General features: G+C 51.4%; 1 protein-coding gene across 3 annotated transcripts in view; it reads right to left on the bottom strand.

The window, feature by feature from the left end:
- The window catches only part of SEMA5B (semaphorin 5B), a 117,804-nt gene that overhangs the window by 28,752 nt on the left and 71,069 nt on the right, over positions 1-17,983 (bottom strand). For all 3 annotated transcript variants that reach the window (XM_032406691.1, XM_032406690.1, XM_032406689.1), the window contains exons 2-4: positions 11,581-11,782; positions 6,283-6,382; positions 2,592-2,637 (exon numbers count right to left, since the gene is read on the bottom strand). In XM_032406691.1, coding sequence (XP_032262582.1) covers positions 2,592-2,637; positions 6,283-6,382; positions 11,581-11,734 — 300 coding nt within the window. In that variant the 5' untranslated portion in view covers positions 11,735-11,782. The remainder of the gene's footprint in view (positions 1-2,591; positions 2,638-6,282; positions 6,383-11,580; positions 11,783-17,983) is intronic.

The following is a 17,983-nucleotide window of genomic DNA, read 5'->3' on the forward strand; positions in this document are numbered from 1 at the left end:
TGCTCAGCAGGGAGTCTGCTTCTCCTTCTGACCCTCCCCACCCTCATGCTCTCTCTCTCTATCTCATTCTCTCTCTCAAATAAATAAATAAAATCTTAAAAAAAAAAAAAAAAAAAGAATCTCTGAGGGTGGGACCCAGGCATCAGTGTTTTTTAAATATCTCCTGGTAATTCTAGTGGGCAACCAAGGGTGAACCACTGCCGTGAACCAGGCTAGCTCCATTCCCAACCTGATTTATGCTACCCAGCTCTGGAAGGCAGAAACCTAGATGGCACCACTGGGGGCCAAGGCTTTGGCTAAGCCCTCCAGGGCTGCTAACTTCCCCAACTCTAGGGGTCACCTTCAGGCAGAAGACCATGCCAGGTGTGCCCTGGAGTTGTTTGATGTTGTGACCCTGTGTGTTTCTGTCCCCTGAAGATCTTCCTCCTTCTTCTCTCCATCCCATTCCACTGCCTTAGTTCAATTTTCCCCACCACTCACCTGGGCTATTGCAGTTGCCCCCTAACCGGCTCCTCCACTAATCCATTCCCTGCACCAGGCCAGGTGATCTAAACGCCAAAACTGGTCATGCCACTTCTCTGTTTAAAACCCTTTAGTGACCCCCATTGCCTTCAAAATAAACTATAGACTCCTCTGCTCAGCAGTGAAGACCTTCTGCAGTATGGCCCCTCTCTTTCCCCAGGCCTTACCTCCCTCTCCTTTCCCACTCACACCCCATGATCCTGCACACTGGGCCCCTCAGCGCTCCATGCTGTCTCACACATCTGTGTTCCCCCGTCAGCTGCCTGGCAAACCCCCATCCTTCGAGCTCCAGCCCAAGGGTAGCTTTCCGAGAAGTCTTTGCTGACCAAGCGGAGCCTGATGGGTTCCTAGTGCCTCTGGGCCATTGGTGAACCTAGCATTCACCCTGCCTGCATGCTTCCCACCGCATTGCTTTTATTTCTGTGCATCCGTTTCTCCTTCTCTCTTTGACCACTTTACTGCTCCTAGAAGACTTTCATTTGCAGACCTTGGGAACCAAGGAAGCCAACTACCTGAGCTCAGGGCAGGGCCCTTGGATCCACTCCCTCCCAGCCACTTTGAACCAACCACCTCTGCACCAACTTCCCCCAGGCCCTGAGCTTCTGTGCTTGGCATCTTGGCTTCATTTTCTGTGGATGTCACATGGTAAGTAAGTTCTGGATGGGCTGCTTGTGACCAAGCTGGCAGTCCACCAGATGCTGCTATAGCCCAGACCCCAGGACCATGCCACAGAAATCCCATCCAGGACAGGGAATCATTTATAACCTTATCTGCTTATTCCTGAGGCCAGTGACTAAGCCTGATTCACCTTTGGATCTCAAATGCCTAGTACCATGCCTGGGACTAAACCCAGGTTTCAGTAGGTACTCAATAAATGTTTATCGGGTGGGTGGTTGGATGAATGGATGGCAGGTTGGCTGCTTAAGGTAAGGATTGGAGGATAGATAGACTCATAAACAGATGAATGGCATTTTCCTTTCAATTTATTCTAGTTCCTCTGGGCCCCTCCCTTCTGATGGTCTGAACTTTTCTGCTCCCTTATACCTCCCCTCTGGCAACCAGCTGCAATGGTCCCTGTGGATATACACCCAGGTGCAGCTAGAAGAAATCAGACCAGAATGTCACAACAGCTCACTAAGGAGGTGTCCCCTTCCCCAAATGCCCTTTGCAGTGAAATCCTATACCAAACAGCCTAGCGCCTGACCACCTCCTTTAACCGTTCTGTACTAAGGTCTGATGCAGCACTATCGTCTTGTCTTCGCTACACTGTGAGCTCTAGAGGGCAGAGCCTCTGCTTGTCTTATAGCCTCCCCCCCCCCCCAGTTCCGATGCAATAAACACGCAAGCCTCCCAGACACAAGAACTGAGTCTTTCCCCTCATTGAGGAAGAGATGGACTTCTTTTCTCTAGAATGTTCTGCCTCTGCAGAGGTGGTTTGGCATCTGTTTCTCAATCTGGGATAAATGTTCTGGATCAAGGAGTCCCATTAAAATGCCTCCCAGAGCACTTAGGGAATTATGCTTGGGGAATCCTTCTTGGCAGCAGATAATAAATCAATCTCAGCTCAGTGAAAATGCTGAGTTAGAATGGGATCACTCAGGCCAAGCTAAGAAAGGAACCAGGGATACCCTTTCTCTTGAGGCGAAAACTCAGACCTCCGTGTAGGACTTAGAAGGACCAACCATTCCAGTTTGCCCAGTACTGTCCCAGATTTAGCACCATAATTCCTACACCCTGGGACCCCTCATTCACAGGCAAACAGGGCCAGCTGGTCACCCGCACCCGGGTGCTCCTTCCCTCCTGCATTGTGCAGTTCATCTGCATGATGCAGTTCGCCCTGTGTGTGCCTCCGTGTTTATGTGACCACAACCCCACTTGCAGCTACCTTCCCAGCAGTTACCTGGAAGCCAGCCTGAGTCCATGCCCATGGGGCTCCTGGTTTTGCCCCTAAGGGCTGAATTCTGAATCTTGCTTCCTGTGTTACCCCAGCCCCAGCTCCCAAATACCAGGGAAATCACAGGAAAGGGAAGGGGAGGGGAGGGGAGGGGAGGGAAGGCAGGCAAATGTACCTGAAGGAGGGAAACATTGGCAAGGCTGAGTCTGAAGAGGTAGTTCCTGTGAAAACAGAGACAAAAATCATAAGTCAAGCTGGCTCTGCAGGCAGGTCCCCAGGAAGCAGCTTCCTGGCTCCTGCTTTGTGGGGGGCTAGGTGCAGACTGTGGAGGGCCTATGGTGGGCCAACCCAGGGAGAGCTTCATCTCCACTGGCTCTTTTAACCTTCCAGCAACCCCGGGAGTAGAGAGAGAAAACTTCATTTACAGATGAGGAAACAGGTGGGATCAATGTCCGAGTCGCAGAGACAGTAAGTGAAGGAGTTGGGATTAAACGGCGGACTTGGCTACTCCTGAAGCCCACGCTGTCTCTGCCCCCTTCCCCCGGCTGTGCTGGCAGGACCAGCCCCACCACCATCTTCCCAGCCAGGGAGCCCACTTCTGGTAAACTTGAAGCCTCATGGAGGCTCCTGTAGGAACCTAAACAAGCCATCTCCTTCCTTCCACCTTGACCCACTCCGCTCCTCAGACAGGCCAGCCATCTCTCCCGACACGGCGCCTCGGGCCCCTCCAAGTCCTGTCTGCCTCCTCATCTTCTGCAGTCCCTCCTGCAGGGACTCTGGATCTGCCCTTCCCACGGCCACTCCCTGGACCACTGTGTCTCCTCTTGCCCAAATCACCGCCTCCGTCCCCTCCCGATTCCTGTCCTGCACCATCCAGCCCACACAGGGCTGCCAGCTTCATCTGCCTCAAACGCTGTTTCCATCATATCAGCTGGCTGCTCAAAAACCTTAAATAAGGAAAGAGGTCCACACAAAAACATGCACATATGTTTATAGCAGCTTTATTCACAATTGCCCAAACTTGGAAGCAACCAAGAGGCCTTTCAGCAGGTGAGCAGATAAATAAACTGTACCCAGGTAATAGAATATTCCTCAGAGCAAAAAAGAAGTGAGCTATCAAGCCATGAAGACCTGGAGCAACCTTAGATGCATAATACTAAGTGAAAGAAGCCAATCTGAAAAGGCTACATACTGTATGATTCCAACTATATGATATTCCGGAAAAGGCAAAACTATGGAAAGATCAGTGCTTGTGGTGTGGGAGGATGAGCAGGTGGAGCACGGAGGATTTTTAGGGCAGTAACTACTCTGTATGACACTGTAATGGTGGTACATATCATTATACCTTTGTGCAAACCCACAGAATGTAGACCAAGAGACCATAATGTTGACTACAGACTTTGGGTGATAATGATGTGTCAGCGTGCTTCTTCAATTGCAACAAATGGACCCCTCTGGTGGGGGAGGCTATGCATGCATGGGAGCGGGAGGTATGTGGGAAACATCTGTACCTACCTGTCAAGTTTGTTGTGAACCTAGAACTGCTCTAAAAATAACAGCGTTAATGTTTGAAAGCCCTTAGATAACAGTGGTGATCTGTTAACCACCCCTCGGGCACTCACAGTGGCGGGTGGGGAGGACACCGCTTTGCCTGGACTCTGGAGCTACAAGGCCACTATGACTAGGCACGGACTTTGAGGGCGACAGGGCCACTGGTCAGCATGCCATGCAGAAGTGACTGCAGGCTCACGGAGTGGACCCTGCAGCAGAGGCAGGGAGAATTCCAGCTCGGCTACCTGCTGGGGACCTTCTGGGAGCTTCAGTGTCTGCATCTGTGAAATGGAGAAACGGAATGCCTGTCTTTCTCATTTCACAGGCCTGTGGAGACGGAGGAATTGTGTGATGCATCTTAAGAGGCTTTATTAATGTCAAGCAGATCCAAATCCAAAGTCTTGGATTTCCCTAAGAATTTTCTTTCTTTCCTTCTAATATCTTCTTTTGGCCATTTCTCTTTTGGTTCCTGAGGTGTTTAGGAATAAGTGCTTTAGAACTTTCTGGCCTACCTCAGCTCTACTGAGAAGAGCACTGAGGAGAAAGGTTGTGGAGTGGGCCAGCAGGAGAAGGGGGGCCCTGCTGAATGAATCCAGGGGCCTGAAGGAGACACCCCAGCCTGAAGGCTTCTCTTCCCCAGCTCTGGCGCCAGGCCCAGCCTCCACTTAGCTTCTTCGCTATCCTGGGGCTGGGCAGGCCTCACGGGGTGACCTTGGCTCTAGGCCTCTGCTGGACCTCCCCAGCCCCTGCCCTGCAGAGCTTCCCCGCCCCCTCCCTCCTGGCCTGAGGACAGATGGGCTCGGGCTCTGCCCCAGCTGCCTGCTCAGGTAATGCAGGCATCTGCTCACAGCTTTAAAAAATTAGGGGAAACATTGCATCACTTTATTAATTTTTATCCCATCAAAAATCATTCATCACAGCATTGCAGTCTGCTCTTCTGGGAGATGAGAACAGAGAGAAATCTCCCCAGCCTGACCTGCCCCTAAATCCCTTATGGAACAAGGCAGGTATACAGGAATGAAAAATATCCCCAGCCTGAATTCCAGAGACCCAGGGGGTCAGAAAGAATGGGGGAAACGTCTGGAAGAAGAAAAGGAGGAAGGAAAGTGACCTAGAGAAAGGGGGAGAAGAAACTGAGGACTCACTTCATTTGCTGTGTGGGCTGCAATGGACCAAGGGCAGGCCTGACTTTCCCTGTCTCTGAGGGCACAGCCAGGCTCACGGTGGGGCTCCCCATGTGGGGAAGCCCCAGAGTGGATGAGAAAGAGCCCTGTGAACACAGGCGGGTGGCCTGACCCTTCTGAGCCTCAGCTTACTAGTCCATACAATGGGAATAATCACAGACCGCCCTGCCTGGGGCGAATGTGAAGATGAGGTGATTTATTACATGCCTCATTTACTCCATGCTGTAGGTGCTTTACTGCATATATGGTACTCTGTTGTCATCTTGTTAAGTGATCTTGGGAAGCTCCCCTCCCCCTCTCCTGTCCCTTGCCTCTTCATGTTTAAGTCCAGGGCAGTTGGATTAGACTAGTGATTTTCAAACCTGAGAGTCATCACACTCACCCGGAGGGTTGACTGAACCACATTGCTGGCCCCACCGCCAGAGCTTCGGATTCAGCAGGCTTGGGGAGGAGCCCAAGAATTTGCATTTCTAACAAGTTCCCAGGTGCTGTTGGTCCTGCTGGTCCAGGGACCACTCTTTGAGACCCACTGGAGTAAACATCTCTAAGCTCCCTTCCCTACTATAGTTGATGGTCCATGATTTTGTGAGAACTATCTCCTTCTGTTCCACTCCATAACGTCTCCACAAGTCATCCCTAGATCCAGAACAGTGGGGTTCAACAAGATCAGGCAACACAGAGGGAAGTGAAGGGCTTCACCGGAGAAGTTGGCGGCCTGAGTCCAGCATCCCCGGTGCAGGCGGCCAGCCAGCCAGCAGGGGGCTCCTGGGCACCTTCTCTGCATGGAGCTCCCAGGCAGGCCGTTGACTGGGCAGTCCTGGCAGCAGGGTAGGGACAGGGGGTAGAAGGTGGCCAGCAGGTGTTCTGCTCTCAGTAACTACCAGCCACGAAGGAATATGGCTTGCTGAGATCTGGAGGTCTAGAGCTCACCCCCCCCACTCCCCGCCCTTGCTCCAACTAATGCTTCCTTTTGTGGGAGACAGACATTCAGATACAGAAAGGGTCTGGCAGAGAGGAACCCGGGCCCAAGACAAGGGTCTGCCCATAGTGGGCTCATCCCAAATAACATTCCCTCCACCCAGTTCTAAGCACACTGCCACCCGTGGCCCCAACCCTCCTACACCTCATTACCTGGCTCCCACGATGAGTTGGTTCCTGGAGGGATCCAGAGCAAGCTGGGAGAAATCTCGGGCTCCAGGGTAGGTGAAGTTAAAGACCCACGGCTTCAGATCTGGTGGAGGGACAGACAAGCGTTCTGGTTACTGCTGCACCAGCATCCAACCCCAGAATGGAAGGGGGAAAGTCAGGATGAAGTCAGGTAGCAATGAGGCAGGGACACCCCCGAGACCTGGGTTCCACCTGCCCCCTCGGTGAGCAGCCAGCTGGGGGACAGGGAGTGGGGGTGTCGTCATTGTCCCTGCTATGTTCCCTAGTTCAGAGAAGGGCTCCACCTGACCCCTAGCCATCCAAAGGGAAAACTGTAATCATCCTTGACCCCCCCAGACCCTCACCAGCACTTAAAAACACTCACAAATCCCGACTGTTCCACCTCCAAGAAATCCATCCCTCTTGCCCTCTGCACCCACTCCCATTCCAAGCTACTATCGTCTCTTGCGTGGACCGGTGCCAAGAGCATCTTATCTAGCCCGGCTTCCACTCCTGCCCCTCCGGTGCACTTCCTACAAGGCAACCAGAGTGATCTTTCTAAAATGCAAATCTGGTCATGTCACTCTCCAGCTCAGAACCCTTTAATAGCTCCCAGTTGCCCCAAGGAAAAGTTGCAACTCCTGTGAAGGCCTTTGGGTTCTGGACTCACTGTCTTCCCAGTTCCAATGCCTGGCACATTAACTATTTAGTGATCCACTGAGACTTAGAATGATGCTTCATCTTTTACATTCCCCCTCAAACTACCACCCCAGCCACACTAACCTAGAACACTGCAGATCTCTCCCACCAAAGCCTGCAAACTTTGCCCTTCTATGTTCCCTCAGTGGAACAGTCCTGTTCACCCCCCACCCCCACCCCGCCTCTCCTGACTCCCCCAAGCCAGGGTAAGTTCTCTACTTTACTGCCATCAAAGCCCCCATCTTGTTGGGGGTCTAGCCCCCTTGTTTTCTCTGGGGGGTACGGAAGATCTTGCTTCTTAGATCTATAGGCTCTGCCCAGCACCTGGAAGGAGTTGAGTGAATACATGAGTAATCCTCAACTCCCTTCTATATACAAAGGATCAAGTTTTCAGATAAGGCTCCACGGAGGTGGGAGAAACGGGACATGGGTGGTCAGTGTCTATCATTGTCTCCTAGGAAGGCCAAAGCCTACCATGGGGATTGGGGGGCAGAGACCTCACAGCCCTCTGGATGGATGGGCAGTGGTCTGAGGAGGGTATACCTGGAGCACAGTGCCTAGCTGACCTTCTCTCTTTCCCTCCCACTGGACACCCACTTCTCCCATCCTGGTCCATGGCCTCCTTAACAGCTCCCCTCAGCCGCGGCCTCATGGGCGGGAGGGAACTGATCAATAATGAGGGAGCCGTGGGGCAGAGAACTTTATGTCAATGGGGATAAAGATGAGGAAGAAATGTGAGGCCCTGGGCTGTCTCCCCACAGTGCATTAGTGACTGGCTCACAGAAGGTCCAGAGGATTGTGTGTGTGTGTGTGTGTGTGTGTGTGTGTGTGTGTGTGTGTGTGTAATCCAAGGGAAATAAATCATTGCTCATTATCCCTCCACTACAGAGTAAAAGCAGCCCTTCATTTCTGCACGATAGGCAAACACTTAATCGCTCCCTGGAGAACTCGAGGTTTTGTGAGTTGGATGTTTTTCAGAAAACTGTGATATGCATGACTAAAAAAAAAGAAGAAAGAAACTCTGCAGCAAAATGTAGCAAACCCCTTGGGTCTGCCTCTGCCCTCAGCAGGTGACTACAGGTTAGTGGCATCTGAGCAATATCGATATAAGGAGTAGATCTGGAGTCGGGTAGGCTGGGTTTTTAGTTGACCTCAGGGCCACCCTCAGAAATCCTGGCAGAATAGTATACTACCTTAGAGACTAAGCCAAGGGTCCTCCTCCTCCAGGAAAACTTCCTGGATTATAATCTCCCACCCTGATTTTATTTTGTTCCATATTCTCTCTACCTTGTCTGTTCCATTCACACTGTATGTTTTTGTCACTCTGAATGTGCTCAAGTCTGTTTTCTGTGTGTGGGGGGGAATATGAGGGGCTTGCCTGCCCATCAGACTGAGTGCTCCCCAACAGTAGCAACTGGGTCACACTTCAGTTCTCTTCTTCCTCTCCGGAGGGGACCTTCCAGATGTGGACAGCTGAACAGGGGAAGGGGGGTGACTGGTGTGCAGCAAGCCCGGAGACACTCCGTCTGGGGGCTGCTCAGCCCGGTCTTCACTCAGGCCCTTTCCTGGGGCAGGGAGGGGAAGGGAAGACGAAACAGGGCAGGAGGGGGGATGGCTGGCAATGCGAGGGAGGGGCAGGGGTAGGAGTGGAGGGTGGCAGCCACTTCCAGTTTCTGTCCCTCTCCCCTAGCCCCAAAGGGACCACCGACAAGGGCAAGGGGAAAGGGGCGAGGGGGGGAGAGATGCAGGCGGGTGCAGCACATTGATCCTGGGGGAGCGGTCTCGGGAAGGGAGCCAGCTTCCTCTTATTAAACAGGCAAACAGGACCAGAGGGAAGGCTGTCTTTAAAACACCAAGCACGTTCCGAGAGCTCCGTGTGCAGTGAAGGCTTTGGACGGCGACTTTGAGAGAAAAATGACGTTCTCCATGACGCGCCTGTGATTTTAATTACAGTCAATTCAATTACCCACTTTGTGGATTAACCACTGTCAGTGTTAACTCCATACTGGCTTCTCCCTGCCTCCTAGAAATGCCACGCTGTGACAGGAGGAAGAACGTGCAGGCCAAAGACAAACACAGGTGGGCCCCCCTTAAAAAAACCCGTAGGAGAAAATTTAACCTTACGAAATGGAAAAATGCCTGTCAGATTTTGCAACCAGCAGTTTCTCTAGGGTATTTAGGGGTGACTCACAGATCAGTCAGGTGTCGGAGGAGAAGGAAGCTCACAGCTACAGGGCTGGAAGCCTACTGATCAGTCAGAAATAAAATGTAACATCCGAGGGGATCCTGGAAGCTAGGGGTTGGCACTGGCCTGGGTCATGTGGGAACTTCTCTGGAATGCAGCACCACCCAGAACACAGTCAGTCACCTAACATGAATTGAGTCCCTCGTTGTGTGCTCAGCAGTACTGAAAGATGTGAGGAGACAAGACATCCAGTCCTGGTCCAGGACCAGCTGCGCTGGGGAACCAAGGGGAGTGACCTCTAAGGAACAAGAGATATTCGAGTACCCAAAGTGAACTCTCACTCTCCTCTGAAGTCCCACAGCACCCAGCTCTGTCCCTGGTGTCAATAAAAAATTGACAATAGGGCTCAATAAAAAATTTGGTGAATGGATAGGAAAACTCAAAGCTGTCAGAGTAGAGAACTGGGTGGGTTGAGGGCAGGCCAGGAAAGCTGGGGAGGAAAAGCAGAGATGATGCTTCTCTCCAGGGCTGTCAGTCTAGGATGATGGACCATCTCTGCTTGCTGGGGTGAAGGGGATTCCTTAGTTACTCTATGTCAATCAGAGCCTCATTCCTCCATTCAGAAAGAGGGTGGGCAGGAAGTTAGTTTCATTCAAGTGATACACACCTGCAGATTAAAAATGGTGTCAAGGAAAAAAAAATGGTGTCAAGGAAGCCAGGCACTCAAGGAACACACCTTCCACCTCTCTACTACCCCCCACTCCCTCCCCAGTTCGCTCCAGTACAGACCAGCCTGGCGGGGCGGGGCGAGGGGGTGGGGGACGGGACAGGATTCCCAGGCTCTCCTTCCCTTGTCCCTGCCCCCAGAATCAGCCAGGCCAACTGTGTCCCCTAGCAAGTCCCCTGAGAGGAAATGGTTCATCAGGAGCTGCCACAGGTCGTCCAACAAGAGGACAGCCCTCAGAATCCCACCACTTCCATCCCCTACTTGGTCCTTCCCTTCAGTGACAGCCACCAGAACTCTGGGAGCCATCAGAAGTCTGAGAGTGTACGCGTGTTTTGTAGGCTTAAGGACATTGCTAATTTACTTTAATCCACTTAAGCCTTCAAAGCCTTGGATCCCAGCTCAAACAAGACAGCACTGAACTCAGAAGACAGCTGCAAATTCTCCTCCCCGAGACAGGAGCCAGCCCACAGCTGGGAATCCCGCACTTCTAAACTACCCCAGCCTCCCCACCTTGCCACCCCCAACTCTTATCCATACCACCCCTCCCGCCCCCCCAAATCCCATGCCAGCCTCAGAGTCTTGCATTTATTTTTCTGCTCTGGTTTCCATCTTGCCCCTCTCGATTAGCTGTGTGGAATCCCAGAGGACGGCTTCTCATCCTCCTGCCCAGGGGACCTGAAGGTGGAGCGCCCATCACTCTGCCAGGGGGACTAGAAAGAGCACTTGGATGCCCGACGTTAAGGCCTACCCCTGACAAGATTCTCCAAACCTCTATACCTCAGCCCTCCCATTTGTTAAAGGAGATTGACCATCCTTGCCCTACCTCCCTGCCAGGGTTATTGTGATGTGGAAATTCGGCAGGTGTTTATCAGACTTAAGAACCTGGGGACCCCTGAAGCTACATCCGCAGATTCCAGTGTGACCTGCCGTGCAGGTGATGGATCCGGAAGTGTTGACGTGATCATGGCCCCACCAGGGAGCCCCAAACTGGCCACCAGGTCACGGGAGAACATCCGGGATGCTCCAGTATTTGTGTTTTGTTTTGGATTTAGATTATCATCGAATATATATATTAATTTTAGAAACTCTTACTGGGAATTTACAGACCCCTCAGAATATGTCCAGTGATTCACAAATCCCAGTTTGGGAAATACTTTAATAGGACATCTCATGCCCTCCCTTGACAGACAAAGGGAGTTATTAGTCATCAAGACCCCCTTCCCTGTGGGTTCCCAGGGCCCCGAAGACAGGCATCCCTGCAACTGTCTTAGAGCAGCAGGAAGTTTCCAGAGATCTCCAGGCACTTCCAAAGAGTGAGTCATCTCCATTATGCCTCCCAGGGGAGCTACGAAACAGAGCTCACGCTTCCAGAGGAGCTAGAGCTGAGATGGCCAACGAACCCTTGCCCACTCCACCCAGGGCACCCACACCCCCACTTCTAGCAGGAATCCCAGAGAAAGGTGCCCTCCTCCCCCAGGTGAACACGGATGAAAGCTTAAATAAACTGGAGACTCGAATCAGAGCCCTCCGGCCCATGGCTGCCCAACCTGCTTACATCTATCCCCAGGGCAACATCTGGGACTTCCGACAGCCGGAGACCCTGCCGAGTCCAGACCTAAGTCCTCAAGACCCAGGCACGGCGAAACAGGAGCGAGTGGGAAGCGGCTCTCACCTGCAAAGGTCACAGTGGGGTGCTCCCTCAGGGCGCACAGCTTCTGCTCACTGCTGGCATCGGTGGCGACATCCTGGGAGCAGGACAGGTGGAACACCAGCAGTGTGAGGCTGGGCGGCAACAGGGTGACAGCCGGGGGTCCCGGGAACACCATGCTGGGCCCCTCTGCAGTCCTAGCTCCTGGAAGCAGGCTGGGGAAGATCTGCAAGGCAAATACTCAACCTCACCACGCGCTCCTTCAACCGCGCCGACTTCTCCCCCGCTTCCTCCATGGTTGTGAGCAGTCTCCCGGGGCTCGGCTGGTTTGTTGGCGTAAATAAATTTATAGTTTTACTTATGTGACTTACAGTTTACCTTGCTCTCGTAACACAAAGTTATAGATCATATCTTGAGAGCTAATTTCCCTTGTAATGGTATTCTGGATAAAAACTGACAAATTATAGAGCTTTTTCTATTATGATCCTAAATGGCTTAAAATTAGTTTTAATGATAAAGGTGGTACCTACGGGTTTTAATAAGTGGAGCTGGGACAAGCAGGTAGCCATCTGTAAAAAGATAAATTTGGATCCATAACCCACACCTTGTGCTAGGGAATATTCCAACTGGATACAAGATTTAGGTGTTAAGAATAAAACCATAAAAATACTTGAAGAAAATGTGGGCAGAATTCTTTATGACCTTGGAATAGAGAGCCATGACTCAAAATCCAGAAGCTGTTAAAGAAAATATTGACAAATTTAACTACATAAAACCCCAAACTTCTGCATGACTCCTCTCCCCCCCGAAATGAACACCAAGCAAAATCAAAAAGGTAAATGACAAACTGGAAAAAATATTTGCAATACATATCACAGACAAAGGGCTAATATTCCTAACATATAAATAATTCCTGGGGATCAAGAGGGAAAAGATCAACAATCCTTTAGAAAAATGGGCAAAGAATATAAATACAAACAGGTCTTAAAAATACGAATGACCCCATTTTCACTCATAATAAGAGCAACACAGGGGTGCCTGGGTGGCTCAGATGGTTAAGCATCTGCCTTCAGCTCAGGTCATGATCCTGGGGTCCCGGGATCGAGGCCCGCATCAGGCTCCCTGCTCAGCGGGGAGTCTGATTCTCCCTCTGCCTCTCCCCTTTGCTTGTGCTCTCTCTGTCCTTTCTCTCTCAAACGAATGGATAAAATCTTTAAAAAATATAATAAGAGCAACGCAAATTAAAACTTAGATGGAGGTAAGCACTGTTCACCTATCACTTTAGCAAAAATCTAAGTTAGATGACCCTCTTGGCGAGGCTCTGGAAAAGGGGGCATGTTCATAGATACCACTGTGCAGAATGGTACAACCACCACGGAGAGGAGTCTGGCAAAACGGCAGAGGCGTGTACTCTTTGACCTAATCTCTGGGAGTCTTAACCTGTGCTACTCAAAGTGTGGTCCACGGATCAGTGACCATCCACAACCTGTGACGACTCTGTGGTAGGATAAACGCAGAGACTTGAGAGGGAGTGTTTAAAAACCTTTATGGTAATGTGACAGAGTAATTTTTATGTCTATTGGATCTAATAAAATTTGGGGGTTTGTAGTTTTCTTAGTTTTTTTTGTCAATTCACTTCTCCAGTAATTCACTTTTATTGAATTTTATGTAAGTATCCATCTGCGACAGATTGTAAATTGAAATGTAAAACCTGCTCCTTCACCACAGATCGTGGAGAAGCAAAAATAGACTAAAGAGGCACCTGCACACATGCAAAGTGATTTATGCACAAGATGATCCCTTGGGGCATTCTTTGAAATAACACGAGACAGGGAAATGACCAAATATCTCGCCACTGGACACCGCTTACATAAGCTGTGGCATATATTTGTAATGGAATACTATGCAGCTCTAGAAAAGAAGGGGGATTTTTCTCTAGATTTTGATAGGGAGAAAGCTCCAGGTATATTAAGTGAAAAAAAAAACCCCACAATGCAGAGCAGTATAATAGCATGCAAACTTTTGTGTAAAAAAAAAAAGAGGGTAGAAATAAGAATATATATTTATATGTGCTTGTATTAGCATTAACATGCACTGGAAAAATAAACCCAAACTAATTATAAAGCAGGTTACCTACGAGTAGCAAAATCATGATAGAGGCTTCTATTCAATATATACCTTTTTATATTATTTTCACTTTTGATTATTAAATATGTTTAATATTACCCATTCAATAAAAAATTTAAAGACCTTTTATTTTTTACTTTTTTTAAGATTTTATTTATTTATTAGAGAGAGAGAGAGCAAGCGCAGAAGTGGGGGAGGGAGCGGCAGAGGGAGACAGCAAAACAGACTCCCCGCTGAGCACAGAGCCCAACATGGGGCTCAATCCCAGGACCCCGGGATCATGAACCGAGCAGAAGGCAGATGCCTAACCGACTGAGCCACCCAGACACCCCTAAAGACCTAGTTTTAGTTTCCTAAAATGTCTAATGTGGGGGAGCACAACAGTTCCTCTGGAGCCTGATTCAGACCTTCTGAATCAGCTCCCACCTCTCTCCTCCCCTGGCCCATCACCAAGCCTTGCTGACACCACATCCCTCGCAGGTCCCTAACCCACTGAGTGACCTCCTTGGGGTCACTTTCCTCATCTGTGAAATACAAGGTTGAACTAGATCAGGGAGTCCAGGCTGGAGGTGGGAGCAAATCAGAATCTCTTGCACTGGGGGTGGGGTCCTGGGGCTGACAGGTGAGTGATTCCAAAGGTGATTCTGACAAACCTCTGCAGGGACTAGAGGCCCCTGGGGGTCCTTCCTGCTCTAAGACCCTTTGCTCCTAACCCCTCCTCTCTCTTCCCTTCCTATTGCCGTTACCTCACTCCGGGTCTGGAAAACAAGAGCAGGATGATTTTCTTCCTGCCTGTTTCCTCACATGCGTGTGAGATGGGCTAACACCTGTCATTGTGTTGCTTCGAGGCTTCAAGGAAATCCCCCAGTGACTCTGGGGACTGTGGACCCGGCAGAGCCCCCTTTGCCCTTACCCTGTCCCATCCCGCATCCCATGGGGCATTGGTCCCTAGAGCACCTCCATGTTCCCCTCAGCCTCGGGGTTCCAACGTGGAACTCTCTGTTCCTCCCCGGGAGAGCTTGGCCATCCCTCTTAGCGGAAACCCACCAGGAGGGAGGTTTGGCCCAGGCATACTCCCTGGAGTGATTTTCACATGGCCGCTCGCATGGTGTTATTCCTGAGAGCTAAACTGGGTCTTTCCTGCTGCATGGGGCTTGGCACTGCTATGGAATTTCCTCTTGCCCTTCAACACTTGTGCTAGATGCTTTCTATTTGTCCCTCTACTCTGTCCCCTCCGCCCTGCTCAGTGCCTGGACTGCAACAGGGGACTCGTTCCCTCTGTTTGGCCAATGGGGGCACTGGCAGAGATGGGAGGGAGGAGGGAGAAAGGAGGCAGCAGGGTGAGCGGCCGCCTCCCCTGTCACAACAGAAGGTCAGAGTTAAGCCCCGGGTTTCATCAATTGCCGGCTCCCCCCTCCTCCCTTTGCCTGGGGCTGGTGCCACCTCTTGATTATCAGCTGCAGCGTAGAGCCCAGTGAGCAGGCCCATATGGTTCCCAAACCCCTTCCCAGACCTTCATAAATAGTTCCTTTATTAAACTGTCCTCCCATTTTCCAATTTGAGTGTGCCATCTGTTTCCTGGGGGGACCCTGACTGATATAACATCTCCCTGGTGATATTCGACACATAGGCAAATATCATCTTTTTAGACCTTAGCTGGGGCTTTGCCCCCATCAGCCCCTCACCTAAGGTGGTATGGCAACTGCCCTCCCCTCATTTTTCCCAACCCTCCCCTGGCCCCATCCTTTCCTCCAGGCCCCAGGCCTTAAAGTACCTAATTTCCACAGCAGAAGTTCCAGTCACATTATGGTTTTTATGTAAATATGTCCTCCGAGTCCCTCCTGAATCAATAATTACTAGATTAATATCACCTGGTCCACCTGGGCCCCAGCACAGCACGGCTGCTGTCTGAGGGGAAGGGCCCAGAGGGCCCGGAATGAAGCACAGGAATGGGGGTGGGGAAGGGCTGGGGGCAGGACCTGGATTCCAGATCAGCTCCACTCAGGTGAGGGAGGAGGAAGAGAGGAAGAGAGAGCCACGCACACTGCACACAGACCAGACAGCCCCCTAGAGAGAGACAGACTGAACGCTAGTCAGGGAGGAGACAGGAAAAGCCTTTATTCTCATGAGCATTCCAAGCCTTAGGAATGCGAGTGTGGGCCAAGGTGCTGACTTCAGGGATCCCACAGGGACACCTGCACAGGCCTCTTTAAGGACCTCCTCTGCCCTTGGTAAGGAAGCCAGGAGACCTTAAGAGGGGTGCAAAGGAGGGGCAGAAGGAGTAGGGCAGCGAGGAATGGGGCCGGAGTGTGGGGTGCTGATGGTCAGGGCAGAGCCCGATAAGCCGGGCCTTGCAGCTTTGCAAATGCCAGCCAGAGGCAAGGGTGCCATCCTGAATGAAGGAGAGGAGTGGTCAATCCCCACATCACTGAGCACTACGGGACTGGTCTTTGTGAGCAGAGTGCTAGACACTTGTGTGTGTGGGGGGTGACTTTCCAACTCCTGAGAATCCCCCTTCTTTGGAAATTACCTCCCCTCCATCCACAGGTCAAAGGGGTAGGCGCCCCCCGCAGCCTTACGCACCCACCCCCACCCCACCATAGCCCCTTGCACCGAGGATAGTCATATGGTCCAAACAGACCGATCAGATGTCCTCCCGTGGCAGTGTGGGTGTGTAACCCCCACCCCTCCCCAGGGTCAAGTCAGTCTTTGTGGAGGAAACTGCGACAAGCCCCGTGGGCCCCATGGGGTGGCTCTCTTCTGTCTGTCATGTGGGCCGAGGAGGGGAGCCGATGAGATGGCCATCTGAAGACAGACAGCCGTGACAGGAGTCAGATAGTGGAGACTCTCTGGAATGCTGACAGACTTCCGGTCCCCAATTCTAGCCCTTTCTTGAGGTCTGACTACTTCCTACGTCCGTGAGCCATGAGCCTACTTCCCCCATCCTTGTCATAAAATCTTCCATTTTTGCTTAAGCCCCCCAGAGTCCTGTCAGACCCGGAGTCGCCTCACACTATGGACTCCTGGTGCGCACACTCGCCTGCTCCTTCCGAAAGGAGCCTCTGCACTGGTGGGCGCCGGGGGGCAAGGTGCCCTGCTCAACGCCTCTGCTAGTGGACCAGACCAGACAGGGGTGGCCAGGGCGATGCGTGAGGAAGTCGTCAGAGGGCCCCTCGGGGAAGGACTCGAGGAGGGTTTCCTGCTCCCCACGTGGTCTACAGCCAGGATGGACGGGGCTACATTGGCCTCCCTGAGCCCATGACACGGATCGTGGTGCAGAAGCGTAGGTGGGACCTGGGAGGTCGACAGAATCAGTCGGCTCTGGTCTGCCCACCTCCAGACTTGGTGCTGTGATGTTGGCCCATCACACTTCTGTGCCTGTTTCCTTATCTGTGAAATGGGGAGACCAGTGACACCTACCTCGGAGAGGTGTTGTGAAGATTGAATGAGGCTTAGAACGGCACCTGCCCTGGGCATCTGAGTGCAGCAGTCGGTTCTGCCTCCGACTCTTGATTTTGGCTTAGGTCCTGATCTCAGGGTCGTGGGATCCAGCCCCGCATGGCGCTTGGCCCTGGGCATGAAGCCTGCTGAAGATTCTCTCGGCCCCTCCCCACCCCCCAAAAGAATCACGCCTGCCCTAAAGTACACAGTACAGGGGTTGGCTATTATTATTATTGTTGTTGTTGAAAAACTCACTCCCCATCTGTTTAAGCCCTTGTGCTTCAGGTCTCAGTTATCACCAGCCAGACACCATTCCTATCCCATACAGTTCGGTTTTCATTCCTATAACCAAATATGCCTCAGACAAACAGGAATTTCTATTTCTAGTGTATTTGTCTGACCTGACATTAAAATAATCTGGGAATTTCTCCACAGGCAGTGCGTAGCAGAGGCCCCCAATCTCCCTGAGGGCTGTAGTCCTGAGCTCAGGAGGCCACCAGGCCTGTGGAGATCTATGTTTTGTCACCTGTAAAATAAGGCTTATAGTTCCCTGCCTGAGAACCAAGTCTGGCACAGAGTAGGCCCTTTATGAAATCCACTGGTATAAATATATTCGTATACATAAAACGCTCACTAGTTACTGAAGTGTCTTCCCAGGTTCATCCACTCGTTCGTTTATCCCATACTTCCCTGAGCACTAGCTGAACACCTACTATGTGCGGGTGCCTGTATGGACAGGGGAAGTGAGGGAGGGGGAGCACCCCGGACAAAAGTATGGTCTCTGCCTTCAAGGAGCTTACAGTGTAATGGAGGAGAGGAGAACGTTCTCTAAGGAGCAATATATCACCAGATAGACACA

Source organism: Phoca vitulina, unplaced genomic scaffold, assembly GCF_004348235.1.
Source record: "Phoca vitulina isolate PV1807 unplaced genomic scaffold, GSC_HSeal_1.0 scaffold8, whole genome shotgun sequence".
Lineage (NCBI taxonomy): Eukaryota > Metazoa > Chordata > Mammalia > Carnivora > Phocidae > Phoca > Phoca vitulina.